The 12,445-nt window shown below is 46.9% G+C and overlaps 3 protein-coding genes and 1 long non-coding RNA gene across 6 annotated transcripts in view; 2 read left to right on the plus strand and 2 right to left on the minus strand.

Moving 5' to 3' along the window:
• Positions 1-1,526, minus strand: part of LOC136188857 (uncharacterized) — a 2,236-nt gene extending 710 nt beyond the window's left edge. Inside the window, exons 1-6 of one of the 3 annotated variants that reach the window (XR_010670315.1) lie at positions 1,290-1,526; positions 1,123-1,243; positions 897-1,060; positions 757-849; positions 617-706; positions 41-564 (exon numbers count right to left, since the gene is read on the minus strand). This is a non-coding gene — a long non-coding RNA (uncharacterized lncRNA). Of the gene's footprint in view, positions 1-40; positions 565-616; positions 707-756; positions 850-896; positions 1,244-1,289 lie in introns of all 3 variants that reach the window. The other 2 variants (XR_010670313.1, XR_010670314.1) reach the window with 2 other exon arrangements.
• Positions 1,424-2,027, plus strand: LOC136188854 (PHD finger-like domain-containing protein 5A). Its single transcript, XM_065976654.1, has 3 exons — positions 1,424-1,484; positions 1,539-1,562; positions 1,628-2,027. The coding sequence occupies exons 1-3, from the start codon at positions 1,433-1,435 to the stop codon at positions 1,882-1,884; spliced, it is 333 nt and encodes a 110-aa protein (XP_065832726.1). The 5' UTR covers positions 1,424-1,432; the 3' UTR covers positions 1,885-2,027.
• On the minus strand, positions 1,828-9,524 carry LOC136189023 (putative ATP-dependent RNA helicase TDRD12). Its single transcript, XM_065976864.1, has 48 exons — positions 9,492-9,524; positions 9,320-9,445; positions 9,088-9,143; positions 8,945-9,037; positions 8,813-8,871; positions 8,468-8,763; positions 8,324-8,410; positions 8,182-8,286; positions 8,049-8,118; positions 7,885-8,003; positions 7,746-7,834; positions 7,653-7,695; positions 7,496-7,597; positions 7,405-7,449; positions 7,147-7,350; positions 6,975-7,094; positions 6,779-6,893; positions 6,594-6,727; positions 6,410-6,538; positions 6,287-6,351; positions 6,136-6,235; positions 5,954-6,083; positions 5,805-5,902; positions 5,660-5,749; positions 5,544-5,606; positions 5,432-5,493; positions 5,251-5,380; positions 5,107-5,192; positions 4,950-5,057; positions 4,767-4,883; positions 4,585-4,708; positions 4,403-4,522; positions 4,213-4,353; positions 4,126-4,155; positions 4,025-4,075; positions 3,914-3,975; positions 3,730-3,861; positions 3,612-3,672; positions 3,492-3,556; positions 3,371-3,446; positions 3,272-3,324; positions 3,087-3,215; positions 2,854-3,030; positions 2,647-2,799; positions 2,469-2,591; positions 2,254-2,413; positions 2,139-2,202; positions 1,828-2,086 (listed from the first exon to the last, which is right to left on the minus strand). The coding sequence occupies exons 1-48, from the start codon at positions 9,522-9,524 to the stop codon at positions 1,947-1,949; spliced, it is 4,935 nt and encodes a 1,644-aa protein (XP_065832936.1). The 3' UTR covers positions 1,828-1,946.
• A 305-nt stretch (positions 9,525-9,829) lies between these two features.
• Positions 9,830-11,698, plus strand: LOC136188850 (uncharacterized). The gene has a single exon (XM_065976648.1). It carries the CDS (start codon positions 9,864-9,866, stop codon positions 11,568-11,570), a length of 1,707 nt encoding a protein of 568 aa, XP_065832720.1. The 5' UTR covers positions 9,830-9,863; the 3' UTR covers positions 11,571-11,698.
• The last annotated feature ends 747 nt before the right edge of the window (positions 11,699-12,445 follow it).

Consider the following 12,445-nt stretch of genomic DNA (forward strand, 5'->3'; position numbering starts at 1 on the left):
TATCTTTACTACTACTAAGTTATTTAATTGTTGTCATTACCTCCGTAGGCTCCTCCGCCTAGTCTTTGTTCAGTTAGCTCCACTTCATGAACATCAATTTTTAAAACATTTTCAAGCTGCTGCAGCTTCTGAATAGACGAATCTTTTTCTTGATTCAACTCTCGCAGATGATCTAGCGTGACTTCCATCTGATACTCTTCTGCTTGAAGATTTTGGCATCGAACGACAGCCTCCTCGAGTTGATGTAAGAGTGCTTCTTTTTCTCTTTGCAATCCGACATTTTCGTCAGATAAATTCTCAATACGTCGATCCTTCTCTTCACACTGCGTTTCCAGATGACCAAGCTCTTGTTCCTTATCATTGCTGGTTTGCATATGTGTAAGCGGATTCATGTCCCCAGACTGCAAGTCTGTTCCTGCTCTGTCAGCATTGGCCACCATTAGAGTGAGCTCATTAAGAACGAGAGTAATTGCCGAATGAACTTCTAATAAAGGTCTTCCAGTCATATTAATACCATTTACTGCAACTATACGCTGTCCAACGCGTACCCGATCTTGAAATATCCTACATAGGATTAGCGCATCATCTACCGCGTTAATTACCTCTAAGAACGTACTGAATTGAGGTCAGTAATTTCTACCCATCCATTTGAAGGCTCAAGTGTGAACCCAAATCTGCCATTCCTGTTTCTGTGTAAAGTAACGAGCTGCCCCACCGGTCCGTCAATGTACATTCACCTCAGTCACTTATTAATACCTTGTATTCGTGCCTTATTAGCAGCACAACTGGATCACTTGCACGCTTCAGTCGCGCAGACGTAGTATCAAGTCTCAAATCAAGACTGTTAGCCTAAAAGAAATGACACATTTACTTCCTTATTGCGTGGCTTCACTTACTGCCAAAACTCTGTCTCCAACGAACAACCCGCCAGACTCTGAAGCGGGAAAATGAGGATGGATGTTAGAAATGTAAATTCCTGTCCCTAAACATTGAGTTTCCCCTGGATCCCTGGATCCACAGACAATCCCAGTAGCCCCTCTTTGCGATTCAATTTTACCATCTGAAAACAAACGATTCGTTCTGTATCACATTCTACAAAATAAAGAGGCCACTCCCATCTACTGTAATAAAATGCGAACGCAATATTGCCAATAAGCTGTAAGTAAGAGTCTTTCAAAGGTAGAAGGCTACATTATCCGCATTGTTCGCGTTTTTCGGCATCGATACCGATGCTCCTTGTACGCTAACGCCAACGTAAGCAGTAACGTGTTCGGTTCAATTCGGCCTACCTCAACATAGGGATCCGAGGCGAACTGTGCAAAAAGAGACAGAACAGTCGTTAGGTCGTCCAGCTCTGGGTCCATAGGGCTTATTCATGTGACGTCAAGAGAAGGAGCTTACAATGACGTCAGGGAGAGCGCGTTACCGAAACATGGCGAAGCATCATCCCGACCTAATAATGTGCAGAAAGCAGCCTGGCGTCGGTACTCTAACGCGATAAACGACCAGACATAGAACTAACACGTTTCTCGTTACAGCCATCGGCCGTCTGTGCGAAAAATGTAAGCAAAAGTAGCGAAAGGTAACCTAAAGGAGTCGAATCCTTACCGAATCGCATCCCATTTAGGCGACGGCAAGTGCGTGATATGCGACTCGTACGTGCGACCGTGCACGCTCGTTCGCATATGCGACGAATGCAACTACGGGTCGTACCAAGGACGTTGCACGATCTGCGGCGGTCCGGGCGTCTCGGACGCTTATTACTGCAAAGAGTGCACCGTTCAGGAAAAGGATCGCGACGGGTGTCCCAAAATCGTCAATCTGGGCAGCGCCAAAACCGATCTCTTTTACGAGAGAAAGAAATATGGATTCAAGAAACGTTAGGAACGCAACGCAACGGAAAAATAATTAGAGTCGGAACTTTGGTAGCGTAGCACTTACTCGGTTTAGTCAGTGTCCGTGTTTGAGCCGTCTGAGTCTGATTCGCTCTCATCCGATGAATAATAGGATTTTGGCATACCAGCTGGGATGATTTGCACTGAGTCGTAGTCTTCTTTCCTGATTCCCTGACTAGTCTTATTCTCCTCTATTCAGACACACTTTGCTTGCTTGATCTAATGCCTCCTGTACTGTAGTACCTTCGGTGTCGTCAATATCACTGTCGTATGAGAGTTGATCGTAGTTGACTTGGATATAAGGCATCTAAGCAACAGATTTTATTGGTCAAATAGCCTTGGGTGTACTGTTCTGTACTTTGGCTTTAGATTTCAGTAGTCTTGGCCACGCTTCGCCTTTCTTCTCTTTCGCCAGTTCAAACAGGCAGCCGCCTCTTTCAGCTCTGCTCACCTCTGGAACAATGGCACTGTAGAGATCCAAGTCCAAGATGAACTTCTTGTTGTGGACCACGCAAGCCCTTGGGAATACGAGCATAGGAAGGTCTCACAGAGTCGCAGCAGGGAATGTCTTACTCAAAGCTAAAATTGTTGTCAGAGAACCCGAATTCCATTTTCTTTCTGCCGAAGTGAACGTCTCTTTGAAGCACTTTGATAAACACGGCACTTGACGTTTGCCACCACTGAACAGAAGGACTGCTGCGCAAAAAAACAGTTCTGATACTAGAGACATATTTCTCGTTGCGGTGCTTACAGAGTTTCTTGAGGAGAAATCAACGACGTCTTCAGCGCAGACGGCGCCGATCGGGACTTTTCCAAAGCAGCCCTTCCTTCGGTTATTTGTTTGTGAAGGTCTGAACAAAGAACAGGAATTTCGTTCGCAACAGGACCCAATCTCTTCGAAAGCCTACGCAGTACACTGAAAAAAAGAGAAAAAACGCAAAATTGTGTAAATACTCACCTTGTCAGACGCTCATCAATACCAGAACGAATCAGGGCTTTCAGTGTAAGAGAGTTTTCCGTTATTGCAAATGCAAACGTTTGCAAAACTGTTACGACAAGCTCCACTTTTGAACTTGTCTCCAAGAGGGAACTTAGAACGGGAATGCCTCCATAAGCGCGAAAGGAATCTCTGCATCTATTATGCCATAGACACAAAGAACGCTTTGGGCTATTCTTTTTCCTGATCAGTACCTGGGATGATTCATGAGTATCTTCAACGTGGAAGCGGCCTCTTCCTTCACATCGTCTTCCGTCTCAGTCAAACTGATTATCCTCAAAATTGATTTCACCCCCTGCTCTGCGAAAACAACGAAGATATTCCTAAACGCCAGAGACGTGTTTATCATTTTTAAATTTTGAAAACGCGTCTTTTCTGCCTTATGCTAATTGAACACAGCTTGTTCAGAATAATGCATAATCGACGTTGAACCTAGTGAGATATGACAGAAAGCAAGATTGCAGTTGTTTCCTCTCACTTTGGGGTTGTCTGATCGGGACAGTAGCGCGCAAAGATTCTTCAGCCCGCCGTCTTCTCGCAATGAATCAGAAACTCTAAAGCACAAGTTGACCATAAACAATCTAATAGGACTGCAGTACCCTCGAATGTCTAAGAAGCACTGCACAATGCAAAGACAACAGAACTGAATGGGAGAAGAGCTCGTCTAAAAACACGGCTCTTTACTGTACTAATAAATTATTAATAGGGTTAATTTTTACTGAAGACGTGACATTGAGAAACGATTGTAGGTCTCCCCTTTTGTAAACCGCCTCGCAATTTCTGTGAGATACGTACAGTCTCTCCTGACTCTTCCTATGAGGTCTATCTCTCTTTTACCCTTTGCTGTTGAATAAGAGACTCGCGACGCCATACAGGACGTGCTTCAAAACCTTCTCCGGGAGACAGGTTGCCTTGACGAGACTCAACAAATACGTCAAGCCATCGCCTTGCTGCATTTCATCCTTGTTCCTAGAGAATCCCATTTCAATACCAGAAAAAACACAAACAAACTAGTGACGACTTCATATTATCAAACGCTAGAGAACGAAACTCTTCGGCCAGTTTCATTTGTTCGTCTAAAGTCTAATCACACACAAATACAGAAACGTCATCACAGCTCAGATCTATGAACCTTAGCCTTCAGTATCGCCAAACACAATGCGGAAAGTCTGCGGCTCCAGTGCTGAGAAAAGAAGTTCGAAATAAAAAAAATACTAGCACATTGCTCATTACTGCATTGTCACTGTCTTCACTATCAGCGTTCTGAGTAGAAAAAACAGGCGCATCTAGACATGCCTTTGATTGATTTTTCTACCTCACCAATGCGCGTTGGGCTGGAACTGCAAACCCAGCATCAATCAACTGTTGAGATATATTGATGGTCGCGTCGCCCGACGTATCGTAGAGATCAATTTCATATCTAAAAGCGCCCATCGAGTCAGAAGCATGCACTTCCTTGACCTAAACCGGTGAGAATCGGAAAACAAAATAGCCTCGAGAAAAATATTACCTCCGCAACTAAGGTCTTATCTCTAGAGACGTTCCAAAGAAGATCGCCAGCGTCGAGAGACCAATCGACCCCTGTGGACTCAATTCCGCTGAGAGAACATTCAACAGCTTGTATAGGCAACTACACGCAAAGTCAAATTATTATTTAATTAATTAAATATCTTCTAATATATTCATTTATACTTCAAGCCATTCGGGTTTGATTGGTCGAATCCTTTTGCGGCCAACAAGAGACGTGTCTCCATAGTCGATGTAGTAGACGTGAAATTTCAAGCCTTCTCTCTTTTGGACCCTGGCTCTATACCACCTGGGAACAACACATTCAAGATCACGCTTGGAAAACGCGCGAGAGCAGTCACGCGTACAAGCCATCGTCTGCGAATCGGGCCAAGCAATAGGATCCAATGCGAATGTCGTCAGCATCGTCCGGCAAGCGTGATGCATCGCCCACTCGACTCAGCTCTTTCACCAACGTATTGAGACTAAGAAAAAATGTGCAAAGAAAGTGTATCGTGTTTGCTAATAATAATAATAATAATAATCATTACTTTTTCAAATTGTCTATCAGCTGCACGTGGAACTTCTGCGGCGTTTCCACTTCGCAAACAAAGACGTCGACGTACGTTTTCTCGGGCAACGAAACCGATTCGACTTCGCTATAGAATGCCAAATCAAAACTCGTCCATCGCTCCCGAGGTATCCTACCCCTTCCATTCATCGTCTTTGCGTGCCACCGTTTCGTCTTCCTGCGGCGCCAAAGAACCAGCTAAAGATCGTAGAATTCTAAGATGCTAGGGATGACAAAGAAAAAGAATTGTTTCAAGCGTTTCTCTTCGACTACAGGCATACTTTTGGATTGGATTCAGCAAACCCTTCTTTTATGAGTATTCGTTTCACGTTTCTACTAAAATCGGTGACATTGATTGCTTCCAGTTTGCAAGGCTGAGCCAGCGACGTCAAAAATAGGGTATTTTTAAGGCTGCAAAGTATTGGTTTCAGCTAAGCTTTCTTATTAAAAAGTCGTTTTTACGCTAAAGCAACGTTTCCCTTCATCTCTTGTCCTTCAGCAACGGAGCGACAAAATTCCGTAGCCTCAGATGAGAAGTAAGGATAAACGCACATCGCATATGATATGTAGGTACCTCTGGAGTCCACGCTTTGTCGTAATTGGTTGGCTGAATCCCACAGAGAAAGACGCGCACAGCCTAGAAACAACCAGAAAGTGCAACATAAAGAATCTAATAAAATCGTAGCAAACCAAACGCGGCTGTCGTCGCAATTCGGCGGGCAATTGAAACAAATCAGAAGAATCGACTAGTTTAGTAGAACCATGATCAATCAGAAAACACTAGCAACCAATGACTAAAATTAGACTCTCTACCGCGCACACATCCTTTGCATACCTTTATCTCTCCTTTTTCCGTCAATTTCTTGATCTCGACCCGATAACAGGCGTTTTCCTCGCTTTTCCACGCGCACACGACCCCCTCTTCGCAATCAACTAAGAAAAAGAAAGTGATTTGTCATTCGAAATTGCTGAAGTCAGTAGTACAGAGAGAAGGATCAAACTGCAGATTCTGGAGATCAAGATTCAATTGCGTCTCCCAAGGAAAAGGTCTTCCTTCAAAGTCAAGCAACCTAGCCCAGAAGCAGGAAGCGTCTTCCACGTGCAGTATCTTGAGCTACCAAGAAGGAAAAACCTTGGACTGAAAATTCAAAAGACGAGGTCGTTACCGTTGCAAGACCAGAAGACGGCAATTGCATCTCGCCCGGCAGAGAAGGCGAGTCCAAATCGGGCCACACAGCTTGCCGATAATCTGGCAATCCTAAATACCTAAACCCGGTGCATAGCGCAAATCAAACAAAGAATCTTTCCCCCCTCTACTTAAAGTGCCCAAAAGCGAGCAACGGCTTGCTGATTGGGAGAGACCGTTTCGTTCTTTCTGCACTCTGTAAAGAAATCAACTAGAGTCACACATCATTGGTACACCTTTTTTTTACTGGTCACCTTGATTGCTTCCTTCGCTCTCTGTTTCAGCTCTTCATCAACTGAATGACCAAAAGCCCGCAGCATTTCGACGACGAGAGGTAGACGCGCATATGACTCCTCAGTTAGAATAAGATGAGAAACGCAAGGCTATTTAAGAATGGGCTCCGTTCACGGGAACAGTGGTAGACAGCTCGTCTGCTACCTTTCCCGTTGATGCCGCGTCTTTCATTGCCATCATGCGTTGTGTATAGATACGTCGAGTCGTAGGAAAATCAACGTGAATCATAGCAGAAGCGTTGGAAATTTGCAACAATTGAAACGTTACTTCTCGAACCACTAAAGATTCGAATTCCGGAGATGCACGTGTCCTGCGATGCATCTAATTACCTAAAATTTTCAGTCGACTCGAAGTGCTCGTCCACTCTCTCATGAGCTGACGTAGAAGAGGATCGGCGGCATCTTGCACAGCACAAGCTACACTCACACCAAGCTGCTTCAAAATCTGCACATAAAACAATAAAAAAGATTGCAGAACCCGTCCCCACCTCATATAGAATTAATTAATTATTTAATCCCCTCTTACCACTTCGACTCGTTTCGCTTGAGCTTCACTGCACGTCACAACGAGGAAGCGCTCGTGCTCGTGGAGCAAATTTTCCGCTATAGCGCAAAGGCTTTCTTCCACAGACGCACAATGCACCACCTAAGGCAAGAGAACAGACCCCCGTCTCATATGACGTTGGTACACATTCTACCTGCTTGATTTTCCAATATATTGCCGCGTAGAACTTGCTCGCCATTACAATGAGCGGTTTGGAAAGACACGCGTTGACGAGCGACTCGACGGCTGGAGTCCACGTGGAGCTGAACAGGAGCCGCTGGCAGGAAAGAGCGGGCTCCTTTACGGTTCGGTGACGCTGTTCGATTGCATTGCCAAGTTCGTGCAACACTTCCCGAATCTAAATTTTGACGCTCGATCTTCTTTTTTTCGCTGACTGCGAGTGCGCCGTCACCTGTAGAGTGAACTTTTCGGTCAAAACGTCGGCATCGTCAAAAACCTGTATATCAGTTGAGTTTGATATATCATCGGTCAAATTTTCGCACCAGGTGACATATCCTCATCAGGTTTGTATAATTGTGCTTGAGAGCCTTGAGGAGGCAGTGAGGCGTCGACACCAAAACGTCGCAGCCGCGCAAAAGAGACAACTAACAGTAGACGGTTTAAAACGGAGGAGGCAACGTATTCACAGTCAGGGGCTACCCAATCGGATTCGTCCTCAGTGGAACCATACAACAACACCGTCCTATGAAAGACTCCTAAAGCGTGTAGAACATATTACTGAGTCTTACGTACTCAAACTGCTTCTGGGCAGAGAAACATTGGACTTGGCTGTACGTAAACAAAGCCGTCTCCCAATACGGCGAAAGAATGATAACCAATGGCTAAGAGAGAAACTGTCAAACTATGCCTCCCTTTCCAATAAGCCTCGCACCCCTGTTGCCAGCGGAAGAGCTTCATAGGATTTCTGGTTTGAAATGGCGGTCAATAACGGTAGCAGGTAGGCGAGCGTTTTTCCAGAGTTCGAAGGAGAAACGGCCACGAGATTGGCTCCTAATTAAAAATTTCCACAGGGAAACGCACACGATTGGACCGTACCTCTAAAAATTGGCCTCCAGGTGTACGCCTGAACGGGCGTCGGCTTGCGAAAGTGAAGAGCCTTTAATCGCTAGTCGCGAGAGAGAGAGAAAAAAATGAGACTTCGCGACCGAGTTCCTGTTATATTTGTAACCTGGCATATGTAGGGTGAGAAAGGCATTTCCGCTATGGATCGTATCGGCACGGTCGGTTTGTCAGCACCAAAAACGAAGACATCGTCATCAGTTGGAATTTGATTCTGAAACCGCATCATTATTCGATTAACTAATTAAAACCGGCTTCACTTCAGTGACTCTGCTCGTCTGCGACGGGATTGCTTCCAGCACAGTTGAAAGTTTTCTTCTTACATCTGGATCTGCAGGCTTTAGGGAATTTTTGCTAAAAAATTAAGGACGTGGGTCAATTGGTTGTAACGGTACCTGCTTTGGTTGTAGCTGTTGCCTCTGTTTTGATGGAAGAGAAAGAGCTGCTGCAAGTCTTGGTGCTCCCTTCAAAGGTGGCGACTCCATGATTCCAGTCACTAGACGCTGCTGCTTCTGTCGCACTTCCGCGCGAGGCAATTTTATCTCCCGAGACTCCGAGACTGAGAGACGTTTCACGAGTTCTTCATTGACGCAAAAAATTCCGTCTGACGGCGACGACGACGAATAGAGCGAAACTAAATTGACATTTCGTCGTTCGAGCAAGCCCATCATTTTAGCAGTCAGATTTCCAGCTAAAAAATCATCGAGAGAGAGAGAAGCATAAGGAGATTATAAAACAACCTCTGGTCAACGACTCAAAGCAGGCCATAGCCTCCTCAGTCCATCCACCACAAGAAGACCTTTAATTAATTAATTAATTAATTAATTAATTAATTGAGTTAATTCATAAATAAAAAATCAGTAATCCCTTACTCGTCGATCAGGAGAGATCGATCCACGCCGTGAAGCCAGCACTTTTTTGCAAACGGTAACGGTTGCATAAGAGCCAACGGACCCGGATACAAACTACAAATTCAATTCCCGAAAAAAATTCCCGCGCGAACGCACGTGCGCACCAATTCAACGGCAAGACTTCGCTGTCGCCGAAATCGACGTAGAGCAGCCTAAAAGTCTTTTTCGCGACGAAATACGAGATCGTTTTGGTGCGCGTACTCGGCGTTTTTCTCCTCGGGAAAAATTTGGAGAATGCGCGCTCGGCGAAGTGTCGCCCACTTTTGGCTGCGCGCGACGCACATCTAATGCGAAATCGAACGTCTGCGCCTGCTCGAATGAGCGAGGAACTTTTACCTGTTTTCTTATAGGGGAAACGATGGGATTTCCCGGCTGGGAGCAGAGGAGAGCCAGGCGCTTCTGAAAGCGACGAAATTCGCCTTCGTTTCCGATTCTCAGCCATAGATATCCGTCGGAGTCGATCTAGAAATTTTTCGCTTGAGTGCACGACGCTTTGCGAGCGGTTTACGTTTGCAACGACGACGTCGCGTGGCTCCTCCATTTTTGCGTCAGCGTGAGGCGCGCGCTAGCGTTCTTACGAGCACGTGCAGGCGCGCATAGACCTCCGGCAGGGATCTATGCCTCCGGCAAAGTGGAACAAAAACAGCCACTTCTAAGGTTTATTGCTGACGTCACGAGAGTGCTCAATGTTTAGTTTGAAAGACCAAGGATGTGTTCTCAGCATGGTCACCCGGCCGCTTTCAGATTGAGATACAGTTAGCATTGACGATAAGCAAAATAGATTAACCTTGTTGTTGTTTAAACCCGGATGCGGTGAGGCCCTATATAAGAAAGCCGCCTGCGCGACTGCATACCAGTAGTAACTCGATTCGAACTGAACATGAGCGATTCCGCCGCGGCCGCCTCCGCCGTCATCGACGAGCAAGTTCGTCAGATGAAACACCGAGTCGACAAGTTCCGTCGCAAGCGACTGAATCGCTTGAAGAATCTCGACTTCTTTGTTCTCGACAACTCGATTCGCGAGAGCACGGTCGGCCAGTTGCGCGGTCACACGATCGAAAACAAGATCGCCATCTTCAACGAAGTCAAAAAGACGGGCATCAAGGACATCATCGTCGCGTCGTTCTCGCACGCGACTCGAGTCGACGACGATTTCTGCCAATGGCTCGTCGACACGGGCGAAGACTTCACGAATTTCTACTCCTTCTCCGAAGTGACCGAAGGTCTGAAGAAGGACGGCACGTACGACGCCGAGACGATACCGATATCGCTTCGAAAGAATAAGAAATACGGGCTACGTCACACCGTCTTCGAAATGGATCTCGCCAGCGGGAATTGCGATTGGGGCGGTAAGTGGACGGTCGAAGCCCACTGTCAAATGCTTCTGAAGCTCTTCCGATGGGTACGCACGGAGATCTACGCCGACGCTCGCATTCTCATCAATTTGCGCGACTTCGGTCACGCGATGTGCGTCGCGCCCGAACGCGTGCTGCGTATAATTCAATTTGTCGCCGCGCTGCCGCCCGCCGAGCGAATCTTCGGCTTCGTCTACGAAGATCTCGGCGATTCCATGCCGGAGGAGCTCGAATCGTGGACGGCGGCGACGCGAGGCGTAATGGACGCCGCCGGTTGGACGTCCGGACGTCTGCTCGTGCATATTCATGAGCAATGGGATCTACAAACAGCGGCGACCCTCGGTTGTCTCGCCTACGGCGCCGACGGCATGTGGGCGAGCGTTTGCGAGGAGGGTGCCGCCGTGGGGCACGCTTCGTCGTCGGTCACCGTCATGAATCTCGTCCGATTGGGAAATAAGAAGGTTCTCGAGAAATACAATTGTACTTATCTGAGGAAGGCGGCGAGGAAGGTGACTCAGATTACGACCGGTCGAGATCCGCATCCCAAGCAGGTCATCTATGGCGATCGAGCGCTCGATGCCGTCTTTGGGTTTCCGCTCGATGTCGTGCGCGCGTTCAATGTCGCCGAGTTCTTCGGTGTCACGCCGCCCAATCGCATGAATACGCTCGCTTCCTCTGGCATGATACGCGATCGTCTCGTCAACGTGTTCGGTGAAGATGCCCAATTCACCGTCGAAATTGGCCAGAAAATGAAAGATCTCATGCTTGAAGATCTCCGTTCTGGAAGAAAAGAGGAATACATGAGTGCCGTCGGACTGGCACTTCTATTCGATCGTGCCGGCGGAAAGCTTACCGAGAAAATGAGCGAGGTAATCGCCAACGTCAAAGTGAAAAATCAGCACCACCAAGATCTCATCGCCGAGCTTCGTGCCCTCTGGGATAAGTGGGATCTTTCCGATGAAGTCCAAGGCGACGATCGACTCCAATTCAACTCGTTCTATCACGGCTTCATGGCTCCTTACTTCAACAGCTATCAGAGCGACACGCAGAAAGCTCTCAGTGCGTTGGATATGGATGCTGACGGGTACGTCGATTGGCAGGAGTTTCTCGTCTACATCAAGTGGGCGTTGAACGAGTATCCGAAGATCGAAACGGTCGACGAGCTCGTCGACACGGCGTTCCAGAAAGGGCTCATACCTGCCATGCGCGACGAGAAAATCAAACGCATGTGAAGACGTTTGCAGTTTACCTGCAGATTTGGACACTGATTGATGTGCTGAACTGTCTTTGTGCGATGTCTGCCTAGATTGCTTTCTTGATGTATCGCTATAGATGGAAGTTTTTCGGCGTTTGCTTCTTAGCTTATGACTCTCGCTATTGCAAAGGTGGAGTGCATACCTATGATTGCGCGAATATGCATCTCTTAGTAGACATTTTTCATTTGGTGGATACCTCCGTCTAGGTTTTGCCGTTCTGCAGCGGAGTGCATCTGAGAAAGACTGCACACAAAGTTATTTGCAAAAGAAAGGGTGCCTCTGTCACGGGCTAGAATTATTGGGCCGTCTGTTACACATAGTAGTAGGGGTTGTTTTCTGAGCCCCAACTGAAATTGTATTCCCAGTAAGTTTGGTCATACTGCGCTCACACTTCTATATCGCCCGCGCGGCCATTAAACAAGAGATCCTGCAGCAGTGGACGTCCGGGAAGCATACCAATGAGGCGAGCTAACATCCCTGACTACCTGTTGTCACTGACCCTGGAAATGAACGATACTGCTGCTGCCATCGTCGACGAACAAGTTCGTCAGATAAAACACCGAATGGACAGGTTTCGCCGCAAACGACTGAATCGCTTGAAAAACCTCGACTTCTTTGTTCTCGACAATTCCATTCGTGAGAGCACGATCGGCCAGTTGCGCGGCCACACGCTCAAAGACAAAATCGAAATCCTAAACGAAATAAAAAAGACAGGCATCAAGGACATCATAGTCGCGTCGTTCTCGCACGCGACTCAAGTCGACGACGATTTCTGCCAATGGCTCGTCGACACGGGCGAGGATACCACGAATTTCTACTCCTTCTCCGAAGTGACTGAAGGTCTAAATAAA

The sequence above is a fragment of the Oscarella lobularis genome, chromosome 7 (genome assembly GCF_947507565.1).
Source record: "Oscarella lobularis chromosome 7, ooOscLobu1.1, whole genome shotgun sequence".
In the NCBI taxonomy this organism is placed as follows: Eukaryota; Metazoa; Porifera; class Homoscleromorpha; order Homosclerophorida; family Oscarellidae; genus Oscarella; species Oscarella lobularis.

Bases quoted from the DNA above. Each gene is read 5' to 3' on its own strand.
- LOC136188854 (XM_065976654.1), top strand. From the start codon at position 1,433: ATGGCGAAGCATCATCCCGACCTAATAATGTGCAGAAAGCAGCCTGGC. The intron at 1,485-1,538 runs GTACTCTAACGC...TTCTCGTTACAG, and splicing joins CAGAAAGCAGCCTGGCGTCG to CCATCGGCCGTCTGTGCGAA. The intron at 1,563-1,627 runs GTAAGCAAAAGT...CATCCCATTTAG, and splicing joins CGGCCGTCTGTGCGAAAAAT to GCGACGGCAAGTGCGTGATA.
- LOC136189023 (XM_065976864.1), bottom strand. From the start codon at position 9,524: ATGGAGGAGCCACGCGACGTCGTCGTTGCAAAC. The intron at 7,598-7,652 runs GTAGCCCCTGAC...GTCTACTGTTAG, and splicing joins CTGAGGACGAATCCGATTGG to TTGTCTCTTTTGCGCGGCTG. The intron at 4,523-4,584 runs GTATAAATGAAT...CTTTGCGTGTAG, and splicing joins TCAAACCCGAATGGCTTGAA to TTGCCTATACAAGCTGTTGA.
- LOC136188850 (XM_065976648.1), top strand. From the start codon at position 9,864: ATGAGCGATTCCGCCGCGGCCGCCTCCGCCGTCATCGACGAGCAAGTT.